This window comes from Sylvia atricapilla, chromosome Z (assembly GCF_009819655.1).
Source record: "Sylvia atricapilla isolate bSylAtr1 chromosome Z, bSylAtr1.pri, whole genome shotgun sequence".
In the NCBI taxonomy this organism is placed as follows: Eukaryota; Metazoa; Chordata; class Aves; order Passeriformes; family Sylviidae; genus Sylvia; species Sylvia atricapilla.
The window spans coordinates 29574163-29586737 of NC_089174.1; the positions used below are offsets into that span (position 1 = coordinate 29574163).

General features: G+C 38.9%; 1 protein-coding gene across 1 annotated transcript in view; it reads left to right on the forward strand.

The window, feature by feature from the left end:
• The window catches only part of MAMDC2 (MAM domain containing 2), a 54677-nt gene that overhangs the window by 25603 nt on the left and 16499 nt on the right, over nucleotides 1-12575 (forward strand). The window contains exons 2-8 of the mRNA XM_066339553.1: nucleotides 1206-1471; nucleotides 2184-2268; nucleotides 3156-3293; nucleotides 5495-5751; nucleotides 8431-8524; nucleotides 11104-11250; nucleotides 12144-12409. Coding sequence (XP_066195650.1) covers nucleotides 1206-1471; nucleotides 2184-2268; nucleotides 3156-3293; nucleotides 5495-5751; nucleotides 8431-8524; nucleotides 11104-11250; nucleotides 12144-12409 — 1253 coding nt within the window. The remainder of the gene's footprint in view (nucleotides 1-1205; nucleotides 1472-2183; nucleotides 2269-3155; nucleotides 3294-5494; nucleotides 5752-8430; nucleotides 8525-11103; nucleotides 11251-12143; nucleotides 12410-12575) is intronic.

A 12575-nucleotide genomic window follows, 5' to 3' on the forward strand; every position in this document is an offset into this window, starting at 1 on the left:
CAGTACAATTGCTGACATTTCTAAGTTACCCAAGTATTTAGAAATGCCTGGAAACTGACAAGCTCTGTGGTCAAGTGAGATGAGATTAAAGAAGTATATGCTCTGGAAAGTGTGATGTGCTGCTGGGTAAAGGGCTACTTTGGCACAGGCCCTGACAGCACTTTTAACTCATACTTGCAGCTCGGGTGATGAGAATTAGTATCAGAAATGGGATTTGTTTAGTATGCATTGACACTAGGTTAGAAGGATCGTTTTCCTGATGGGTTGTGGGAAAGCATTTCAATCATGGGTTTCCTAGTTTGTCTTATTGTTTTGTTTTGTGGTGCTTTGCATTTTTTAAATTTATCATTAAGTTTTCATTTTTGTATCACTTGTTTCTGGCATTGCATTTCAGGTTTCTGTGACTCCTGTAGTCCATTTCACCCTTCTGATCTTGGTTTTGATGTCTTAGTAGAGCCTCTAGGACCATCCTTATGCTTCACTGTAATTTATTTACTGTTGCCTCATTTTTCTACACATTGTTTGCACTTTTTTGCCTCCTTGTGCACTTTCAGCTTATCATTGCACCCTTTCATTTTAATATGGAAGGCTGTTTTAGGCCTTGCCCCAGAGAGTAATTTTAAAATAATCTTGGACTGCTAGTATGTTTAAATGTCGCTTAACATTTTGAAATTTTTTGAATCAGCAGACTTGAACGTATTAATTTTACTACTTAGAAGTGTCTTTCCAGTTTTATTCTTTGAAGCCAGAAGTGCTTGGAGAGTGCTTAGCTGCAGTGTCTCATTTTATGTATTTTTTTTAAACCTACAGAAAAATAAAAAGTTTCGATCTATAAAACAACTCCTCCAAAATATTTCTGTGTGTGCAAGTTGTCTTGAAATCAAATTGTTTATCTACAGTTATCAGTTCCAAGGAGTACAGTATCAGTTCCAAACCTAATAATCAGCTTTACACTGATAAAATAGCTTGTCTCAAAGTTTCCAATAATTTAAAAATTGTGTTTAAAAATGGTGGTAGACACATGAAGTCAGATTTATGTGAGTGCAGTAGGATATCAAAAGGTTAAGTGACTTACCAGATGAATGGCAGTCTCAGTATCCTGACCTAGTCCCAGAACTACCATCCCTTCTTAAATAAGTACTTTTTCCAGGGATGCAAAAGCAGAGCCTCTGACATTTGTTATTCTGATGTGTGCCTTTTCCCAGGACATTACATTTCTGTGGATACATCTTATGAGGGTGACAAAGCAGTCCTGTCCAGCCCTGATCTGTACTCTGAGGAATGGAACTGTGTCAGACTGATCTATCAGATAGCAACAACTTCAGATGCCTCACCTGATCCTGCCAGGCTCAGCCTGTACCTGAGGCAAGAAGGAGAAAGTTTTGATCGTTTGCTGTGGTCAGCCAAGGAGCCATCAGACAGCTGGCTCATAGCTAGCTTAGATTTAATGAACAGCACAAAGAAGTATAAGGTAAGCCTAGTTTTAAAAGATGCCACAAGCTTTCTGGTGCATATGCTGGGCTGCACAAACTTCTTTTTTTTAATATATGCAAACTTACTTTGAGCCCCGTTCTTGGTGTTCATTTCTAAGGCTGGCAGCACAAGCCAGCTGAGCCCTCTGTCCCCAGCACCCATGAGCAGAGCTGGCAGGAGGCAGTGCTCCCACCAGCAACTGCATGCAGCATCTCACAGCCAGCTGAGCCCTGCCAGGAGGATGCTTCATTTCCTGTATCCCTGTGGAGCTGCTGGTGCCACGTGGCAGATACAGGAACTCCCAGGTTCTGGGACAGCAGCTGTGCTTGCTTATTCCTGCCCTCTGTGCCTTTCTGGAAGGAGTCAAATGCTGACAGAAGAGTATTTCTACCCAGAAAACCATCATGTTGCATCACTCACAGTAACATCTTGCATAACCAAAGCGGAGGAATATGGAATTCCATACTCTTCAATGAAGTGTGGGAATTTTTTGCCTTGTCTTATTGTCCTTCAGCATGTCTTCTGTGGTTGAAGAAGAGCACTGGCTCCATCTTCAATGCATTCTGCCAAGCTCTTTCAGCAAAAGCACACCTGACTGTAAGGATGTTGGTTCCCCAAGAAACATTAAATTTGTTCTCCTGTTTTCCCTGTTTAAATATTCAAGGTACTAATGAAATTCTAAAATTGACAGTTTGGTTTATATTGTGCAGCTTGTACTGGAAGGTGAAATGGGACGAGATAAATCCACCAGTATAGCAGTCTTTGAAATCAAAATAACTTCTGGATATTGCATTGGTAAGTACTCTCTGCTCAACCCTCATATTATCTGCATAGAAAAGAATGCCTTGTTGGCAGTTTTGAAACTGGATAGAAGGTCTCAGTTTAAAAAAACAATGGCTTTTTCCTAATTGAAAAGTACTCTGCCATATTCAATACAGATAATTTTTAAGCTAAGTGTGCACAAATTAGTAAGTGGGTTTTTTTTGTCTATCTCTGTGATATACATATATATACATATTATATACAACAATACAATTGCAAATCTATTTATTGTTCAAGCAGGAACAACTGTTACATTTTAAAAAACTTTGCACTCCTTCAAATACTAGACATAACAGCTGCAAGATTATTTCTGCTCTCGCCTGCTCATGGCTTCCTTACAGTGTCATCTTGAGGCTGCAGACTAAAAACTCTGCTGATATATATATTTACAGTTAGTGCCATTTCCTCATGACATTTGCTAAAAACTGCTGTTGAAGTTCAAAAATTCCAGTGTCTAAGGGGCTGGGAGATCTCCACATTTCTGGAGAGCTCTGATGGAGTCCAACCAAGTTGTCACAATTTTTTGGCTCTGTGAAGGAGACAAAGCAGTTGCATTACTGTTACAAAATACTTATCTTGCTTTGCTTTTGGCCATCCCTGATATTTGGTTCTAAATTACACCAGTTCTATCCTGGCAAATGATGAAAAGACAGATTGATCCAAAGAGGATGGAAATGAAAATTTTATCAAAAATTTACCAAACATTTTGGATAGGTTTGCCTCAATTTATTATGACTGATTTATACATACAGGTGTTATCTGTTCTGCCATATGTGAAGTGAGGCAATGCTTAGCAACTTGCTCTTCCTATTTCTGTAATGAAAACGTGTGCACTCAGTTGGTGGTGTCTGCAATTGCAGAATGTGACTTTGAAGAAAATCATCTTTGTGGCTATGTGAACCGCTGGAATCCTAATGTCAACTGGTTTGTTGGTGGAGGGAACATTCGGAATTCTCAGTCTATCCTGCCCAAAGACCACACACTTAACAGTGCACTGGGTAAGCAACAAATGCAGGGCAGAAATACAGTGGAAAAACCTGAGTCTGTGATTCATGTATGAGTCTCATATGGCGTGTTATTTTTATCTGAGTTCTTTCCATTGTGGAGTTGGGATGGTAATACTGATTTATGGGAAAGAAATGGATCAAAAAGAGGTTGACAGGTTTTGCAGAAGTTCACATAAAATTGCCTGTAAGCTTTATAATAAGGTTGTTACACTCTTTGCTAGGATTCAAAAGTACTCAAAGGTAAGCTAAAATTTTCAACAGAAGAGCTGGAAAATTCAACTTTCTGTGTATTCTAAATGTATGGGCCACAGTTTTAGATTCTTGTACTGCTGCTCTGTACATCTGGGAGGAATTTTCTTTCCAATGGTTATTGAGACGGTATTAAAACATGCTTGGTGAATCTTGGGTTAAACTGTACAGTTTAGAAGTTTTGTTTCTTTCAGTCAAATGTGGTGCTGTTAGTACAGCCCCTCAGAGGCTTAATGCTGGGAAGAATTATTGTGATTTCTGCACTTGCCTTGTATGAAATGCTTGTCCTGGACACCTTGCTCAGGGAAGAGTTTTTTACACAGCTGTGAAGAAGGAGTTTGGGATAACTTCACCTTTGCACAGAGTACCATGGCAGGTGATGGTCAAGACATCTGGCTACTGCTGCACACTGTGTCTCTTGGATGGCATGATGCTTGTGGCAGTGCAAAGAATCACATCTTGTGAAAAGCAGAGTTGATCCTTTTTCCTTAACTCATGCTTCTGTGCCTTTTTATTTGTTTCACAATTGTGTGAATTGACTACAGAGTGTCACTCCATCCCCGTGTCACCCCCTGGCACTGAAATGCTGGTAAAATTTTGATGGAAGTTTGAATTCACCAGAACTTCAACAGCAGACAGTGGATAAGCCTATTAAATAAGTGCGGTGGCAGGAAATGCTCCCAACTGGGAGGGATGTGTTTTCTTGTAGCCACAACATTTCTATTTCACACCAAGCCCTAACTGCTGACCATTTACTGAGAAGACCTCAAGAAGCCTAAAGTCACAGAAGAACCTTCTTTTTGCAAGAATTGGGCTCTTAAGTTGCATCATTCAGGGAGATTGTAGCTAAGCTATGAGATATGCTTAAACTGCATAAGAAAAGTGAAGCAGCCAAGTACTGCTGAAGTCACCAGTCCCTGGCAGTGGGCAATCTGGAGGAGACTCACAGCCAAGCAAGTCCTTTCCCCTCCTTCCACCAGAGTGAAGCGAGAAGTGACATCTAAAGGTCTGAGAGTGCTGTGTTCTAATTAATGTACCACACGAACGAAATGGTGCCCACCAGTCTGACACTTCAATCTTCTCCAGGCTTTCCACTTGTGAAGAGTCTTTTTTTGTTCATCAAATAACTATTTGATGCTGTGTTTCTGGGAGTGCAGAAGAAAAACTACAATGCACAGCATGTTTGTGAACATGTTTAAATTGAGATAGCACTCCCAAAATCAAAGTATTAGAAGCTGTACCATTAGAAAAACCTTCAGGTTGTACTGGTTCATGTTCACTGTGGGAAGGTACTCTCTTCATATGTAATGTATTTTTTTGTTCATTAACATCTCCCAAAAATCTTCTTTAAGGATTTTATGTAGAAACTCCAGTCCATGCAGTAAAAGTAAGACGTTTATAAACAAAATTCTAGATACACTGGGCAGATATGTAAGGACTAAAAGCTATTTGACAATGATTTGATTTATTAAATGAGCTACTGTGTAAAAGATGATAAAACACATGGCTTATAATCTTGTTCATTTGTTTGGATTGCTTCAGTAGAAGTTGCATTTGAGAGAGACTAAGTACTTTACAAGCTATTGGGAGGCAGGGACTTTACATAGCTGTTGCATGTTTTTCCATTTATGAATGGCTCCAAAGTTTAGAGTTTATTATGTTTCAAATATAGATAAATACATTATTTCTAATAATGATAAAGACTTAAGAAAAGAAAGCTGAGACTGACTATTTTGCCAGTGCTATGGTAGCCAAACAATTTTGGATTGCACAAGGAGGAAAAGAGAGAGAAAAAAAAATAGAATTACTAAAATTTTCTAGGAAGCAACCATTGTTGGTCAGGTCATAGATATGTATTTCTATTCCCTGTTCATCTGCTGATACTACTTGTACGTGGTGTTCTTTAAAGAGTGTCCTTACACCAAGTTTTTTTCTGCTTCTAGGTCACTACATGTATGTGGACTCTGTTTATGTCAAACATTTTCAGGAAGTGGCCCAGCTAATCTCACCCAAGACCATGGCCCCAATATCTGGCTGCTTATCTTTTTATTATCAACTTAAGCAGGAAAGCAGCATTGTTTTTACTGTTTACCTAAGAGACGTGAGTGGCTTTTATGAAGAGATCTGGAAAACAGACAGTGCACTGAATGCAGACTGGGCACTGGCAGAAGTCGACTTCAATGCGCCGTATCCCATGGAGGTAAAGTAATCCTTCCTGCGCAGTCCAGCTGTGACTTCCAGACTGCCTCAGACACGAGCGCCAACTCAGGCTCAGCCAGGAACATGGCAGGGACCATCCAGTATCTGAAAGATGGCTGTAAGGATGGTGGTGATCTGTGATTTCCTTCACCCTTTGCATAAAGGTCAAGGAGGGACCACTTTTTACACTCATGCTTGATTTTGAAGCCAGGTGGTGTAGTGCTTGATCAGATTACCTTGGGAGGTTGTAGAGTCTGACTGATGGGAGGGGCTTTTTGGGTGCTGAATTATATCAAGATTCTCTCAGTTTCCTGTTTCTGTGACTTTATGATCCATTTTTGGGGACGCTGAGTATTGTAAAATAATGCATTAAAAAATACCATAGAAGAAAAAATTTCTAAAAAATACTTGAGGTCTATTCTCCACCTTACTTAGATATTGCAGTTCAGGAGAGAAAGTCCAAAATTGAGCCCTAAGAGTACAGTAGTCCTTAATTGTGAAAGACAGTTCTTGATGGTTATTATAATGACTTTTGAGAGTATCAGAAAAAATTGAGTATTTTGTTTCCTAGTGCTTTCTAAAAAATACCCCAAACTTAGAAGACTGAAATGAACAGTGTATGTATATTATATACATAGGATGTATATTTACATGTGTATTTTACACACATATATGTGTTTTTTATATATATACATACACATATACTCTCTCTCTATATATATGCTTCTAATACATGGATTACAAAAAATTCCACTTGCTTTAATTCTACCTAAGTTATTTACTAATTCACCATAAACCTATAGACTTCCAGAAATTATTAGGGGTAAAGCTGATTTTCATGAGATATTACATAGCCCTTTTACACTCTATCAAGTCAGTGATCCTCCATTTAAATCATCAGACTTCAAGGGAAAGGAGGGCAGCTCTCATAAGGCTTCATAATACAGAATGGTAAGTGAATAACTGATTCTGTAAGTACTGTCTAAAAGGGGAAAATCAGTCCTAGCAGTATCAGTGGAAATTAATTAGTGATCACTTAGAACTTGGCAATACTGTCGTTGAGTTTGTGAAAATACCTCTCATTTCCTGGTGGCATTCAAAAATCCATCTAGAATGTTGGAAACTATCTATGCCAGAATAAATAGCAAAACACAGGATGTTGTACTACTGGGTGAATGCACAGGGAAACCTTGTGTTCAGCAGGGTATGCAACTTCAGCTCTCTCAGTTAAAAAAATATTTTAAAAGATTTTTAAAAACTTTAAAATATTGTCCAAGAGACAGATGAAGATAATTAAATATATGGAGAAGTTACATTAATGAAATAACAGTTTTCAGCCCTTATAAAAAAAAGGTGGAAGTAGAAGATGGTAGAGGTTCTTAAGAGTCATGAAGGTCACAGAAAAGATTGACTGTCCTCTGTTTCTCAAAATTTACACTGCTATTCCAAATTCTCAGTCACCACGTAACAGTTCTAAAGAAAATCAACAGAGGTTTTTTTCATATATGACACCACAGAGCTCACTTCCACAATGTACTGTAGATAAAATTCTTAAAATCAGTTAAAAGGCTGATTAGAAAAATTAATGGGAAAGAAAGAATCTGTCAGGAATATAATGTGAGGGAAGAAGAACTGAAAGCCTGTCATTGTCTTCTGTTCTTCCTGTAGGTGCTTTCTGCTGGAAAAGACATTGGGCTAGACAGGTCTTTAATCTACTCAAGGAATTTCTATTGTAATCTAACAGAGTGATTATTTCAGAGATCGTTTTACAGAAATAATATGAAACCTTAACACACAAATTCTTTGGTGCTTCAAGAGGGTTTTCCTCTTTGTTTCATCTGGCTAAAAGAGATTGCTCAGGATTCTTTCACTAGCTCTCCTGGTTTGCCTCCCGTCCTCAGGCAAAACACCACAGGCATCGCTTTCACTGAAAAGAATCTCACTCTGAAAGCATTTGTCCTTATTTCCTTGCTTTGTCTCTGGGGTTGGCTCTCAAAGTTTTCCTGTATCTCAAAGCTTTGATATTTAAGAGAAATTTTAGGACACTTCCTCAAGAGTTATAGATGGTCCTCCACTTACTTGAGGAAATTATGTCCCCTGGGAATGATTTAAGTACAAACGTTGTTTGATCTTTGTGGTAAACAAAACACAGCTTTTCTGGTTCTTAAATAAATTTTGTACAGGAAATCTTCCCCAACAGTTAATGCCAAGTCAAGGGTTTCAGTGTCTGAGGATGTTTACAGAAAACTGTAAAAGTTAATATTTTAATAGCAGAGTAATGAACAAAGGGGGGTTTTAGCCCTTGATCTAGACAGATTCTAGATAAAACTGGATCTCTAGTCAGTACAGACTGATGATTGTGAATAGTGGTTTTGTATAATGCAGTGGTAGAATTGCTGCATCTTTAAAAGTGGTGCTTCATAAACCAGAAGAAGAGCTATGTTCTCTTTGGTGTTTCCTTGACCTTGAGTGAGCAACGATCTAGTGCCAAGGTCAGGCTTTGGTTTATATCCTTAATAAGTGATAGAATTTAATTTGTCCCAACACTTGCAGCACTATATGAGATGTGCTGGAGTCCGTCTGGGACATCCAATCAGAAGTCTGTATTTCAAAGATATGTACCAAAATTATTGCTGAGTATATGAATGGCAGATGAATAACAACTAATTGTAATTTCTAGGTAATATTTGAAGTTGCTTTCAATAGTGCCAGGGGAGGTTATGTTGCCCTTGATGACATTTCTTTCTCTCCGGTTTACTGCAGCAATCAGACAGGTATGATGAGCTCTTAATGCTGTTTACCTCCCTTGTTTTCCCCTTGTGCCTTGCCCCCTGGAACTGTCTGTCAGTATTTGCAATTTTGTGCTACCTTCTCAACTGACCACCGCCAGCTCCTCTTCCTTCAGAAGACATAACAGCACATAACACTTAGTGCCATTCATTTTTTTCAGAAACCAATCCTTAATGCTTCCTTTCCAAAGACCTTGCCTCAAGGTTCTGCAACTGGAGTGCTGGACTAAATGCTGTATTTGCATCCCTATGGGTTTTGAGAAATCACCACCTGCAGGCCTGTTACAGAAAGAGAGGGCATATTTCCCCAGGTGTGATGCTAGCTGGAAGAAAATACCCTGGGTTTTTCATTAATGCCAGCGTAGGCTTTCTTCATGCCACATGCCCTGAGGTGTTCTTCAGAGGCAAAACAGAGCCTTGCCTTCCTGTCTTCACTCTTCCAGGAGGTATTACTCATCTCAGGCAGTGGTGTCTGTCGGGTATTTGTCAGGTTTTCACAGCAACAGACACCACCTGAATACCTGTGACCTCTGATGTAGAGGCACTTGGGACAAAGGACTTTGTAATTTGAGAATTCAGCCTCTTAACTACCTGGTTGCTGGGGTTTTACTGTGGCACTAAAAACTAGTCAGAAGTAGATTAGTGGTTTCCCACTGATGCCATCTATTCCTTTGGTCATAAGTTTGAATTTTTTGACTAATTTTTTGAAGTGGTCAATGAAAAAGAGGCTAGTTTTCCCCCATTTTTATCTCAAGAGTGTCTGCTAGCTCTGTTTCCGCTGCTGAAGCACCATTGCTGAAGGAGGTAGATTCCAGATACATTAATTATTAATAATCCATATCTGGCTGAGTAAATCCATTGTTTCATTATCTCTTCAATACCTTTTTGGCATTTGCTTTATTTTGCAGCAAAAATCCTAAGTTATTTTTGCAGTTTTCAAGGGGTTGGAGCTGCTTATAATTTTTTAATTTTCAGACAACTTATGTCTGTTGAGAAAAGGGATTAATTTTACAGCATTTTCTGCCCCAATGGTTGAAGTTGAGATCTAATCTCAATGGTTCAGAATCTGTTCTGAATATGATAGGTTCATCTAGGGCTCTGCCTACTAACTTTGATTTTGAAGGTTGGTTTTGTGGTTGTTTTAGGCTTTTTTGTTTGAGAAATGAAAGTAAATTATTTGCTTTATACTTTGTTGAAATACAACATATGCTGCTCGATCTTTCAGACTTATCAATTATTGTTATTTTCCATTCTTCTGAGTAGAGGTGTTAAAAGGCAAGAGCTTTCCGTTCTCCTTGTGTTCAGCCATAGCAGTATATATATTGGTGTTTTTTGTGTTTTTTTTTTTCTGGAAGTTTTGTTCAACAAAAATCTTGATATTAGCCAAATAGAGCAGTATCACCAGAGTAATAAAATTGCTCAGCAAAGGATGAATCAAAATATGGGCGTAATACCACATGGCAGTGCTCCACTTGCCTTTTCTTTAACTAGGAAAGCAGAGGTGGGAGGCCATGGCTGCAGGAAGAGTAAGACACATAGGCAGGGCTTAGATTTGGCCTATTTGAGGCTGAAAAGACAACAGGCATCACTCTAAAGCCAAAATTTTTCTTCTACTAAAGCTAATTGCCTGTGTACCTGTCCCTGCTAGAAAAGCTCTCAGTCTCCATGCAGAAGGGTCATGTGTGCTGTGGTAGAGTGATGTACACCATGTCCTGTGTCTGGGCTCCTGGCAAAGCCAAAATTTGTGTAATAGCTTTGGGTTGCCCCTCCTTCCCCAAGCACCTTCTGTGAGAGGCTGGTGAGGTCTTTGAAGAAGTAAAAATATTTTACTAACACAGTCCATACAGTAGAGTCACTTTTTTTCAGACTAAAGCAAGTCCTGCCCATGAATTCCATACTGCAGGTTGAGGGAGCCATCAGCAGGGCTGGAACGGTCTTAGCTTTGCTTTTAATCAACTTTACAATGGTTCAGCTTTCTTCGCTGCAGTGTAAGCACTGTGTGAAGCAAGCTCCAGAGGAAAGTAGCCATGAGGTGGTACATGGACTAAAAACTATTTTCCTTACCTACTTGCAGCATGCATAAGCAGACATTTTGCACATAACTATAAAAAGGATTTTTAAGAAGGTCTCGTTAAAAAAAATACTAAATGTTGATGTTCAGTGCACACACAGGCACACAGACACACTCATTTTGTCCTAATAATCTTTTGAATGAAGGAGCAGATGAAAACAAATGGTCTGAATGTCTTCGTAAATTATGTCCTGAAGGAAGAATCTGGTCCTAATATCTGTAGCTTATTTGTGTTTTAGGGGGGCAATGAAGCAGGTTTTCTCCTGGCTCCAGCAAATAGTATAAGAAAATAAGACCAATTTGCAGTAGAAATTTTATAGTTTTATTTCATCATGGCTGTGCTCTAGATACATGTAACATCTTTGCACATGCTTATCTTCTGTAAAGAAAAGCAAGACAAACCAAAGTATGTTTTGGCACCCTTCTGCATCAAATACCTATGCTTATCACACTGTGCTCATCCTAACGGAACATATGCATCTTTTTTTTTTAGGAACTCTTTTCAATCCTGCCAATGCAGGCTGCAATTTTGAGGAAGATTTGTGTAATTTTTACCAAGACCACAAAGATGGCCCAGGATGGAGCAGGGTGAAAGTGAAGCGCAATGTGTATAGAGCAGGAGATCACACTACTGGATTTGGTGAATCAAAACTGCTTTTTCCTAGAAAAGTCAAACTATATGTAAATGTTATATAAAAGGTTATATGAAGGTTAACCTATTGAATCATTGTTCACTCTGTTAATTAATATCCCTGGCACAATGGTTAGCTTGCCTCAGTGCATCTCTCTGCCATTAAAAATCAGTTTTCACAGCTTAGTTCTCTCTGGAACTCTGGCTGTGCTTCCCCATGCGTAGAGGAGGGAGGTCAACTATTGAAAAGTCAGACAGGGCCATAAATCAGAGTACCTTCACTATACTGCTCTGTAGTTGCTAAAGGGATGAATTCACAAAAATATGGGAGTAAGTGTAATAATAGGTTAATGCATTTTTTTTAAGAGAGGAAAAGTGGCCTTTTTAGCTCTTCTAGGTTTAGGATAGTTGGTGTTTTAAAGGGAAAACAGAAATATTCTGTAGTGAAACCACATGGTGAAAGGACTGTTAATAAGTCCTAAATTCAAACATCTCTTTGTGTAGAGTATTCATAGTTATTAATCATATGCACTTAAGTCTCAGCTCTTTATACTTGGTGCAGGGAATAATAGGCCTTGTGCCCCACCTTCCAATTTTTTTTGTCTCACAGTGGTAACCCTGAAAAGGCCAGTTTTCCAGTGAGGACAGCAGACCAGGGAATTTTTCAGGATAAATTTGATAAGTGCTTGTTTATGGTAACTTAGCCATGTGCCAATTCAGCTAGAAGCAGACAGGGTGCTTTTGGAAAAAAATGGTTATTTCCTGTCAGAGTATGATAATCTATTTCTTGCCAGTTGGAACCGTTTTTATAACCCAGGTCTGATGCAATAACAGAAGATGCTTTAATAGCAAATCAGCTGTGCTAATAGCATATTAAATACAATATTTACGCTGTCTTGCAGGTTATTATTTGTTGGCAAACACCAAGTTTACATCACAGCCTGGGTACATTGGACGTCTGTATGGCCCAACCCTGCCAGGAAACTTGCAGTTTTGTCTGCGTTTTTATTATGCCTTATACGGGTTTTTCAAGATGAGTGGCACTCTTGCAGTTTATATCTTTGAGGAGAATCATGTTGTGCAAGAGAAGATCTGGTCTGTCTTGGACTCTCCAGAGGGAGTTTGGACTCAAGCAGAAATCTCCTTCAAAAAGCCTATGCCTTGCAAGGTAAGAGCCAAGTCTTCAAATCTGCCGAAGTTTGTGAGGAAATTTTCCTTGCCTTCTCAGAGTCTTTGTTATACAGGGATTAATCCTAAATGAGCCATACCTGCAAAGTGTATTAGCTAGGAGATTTCACCAGAGAGCTTTAACAAAAGCCAGCTGTGTCTTGGTT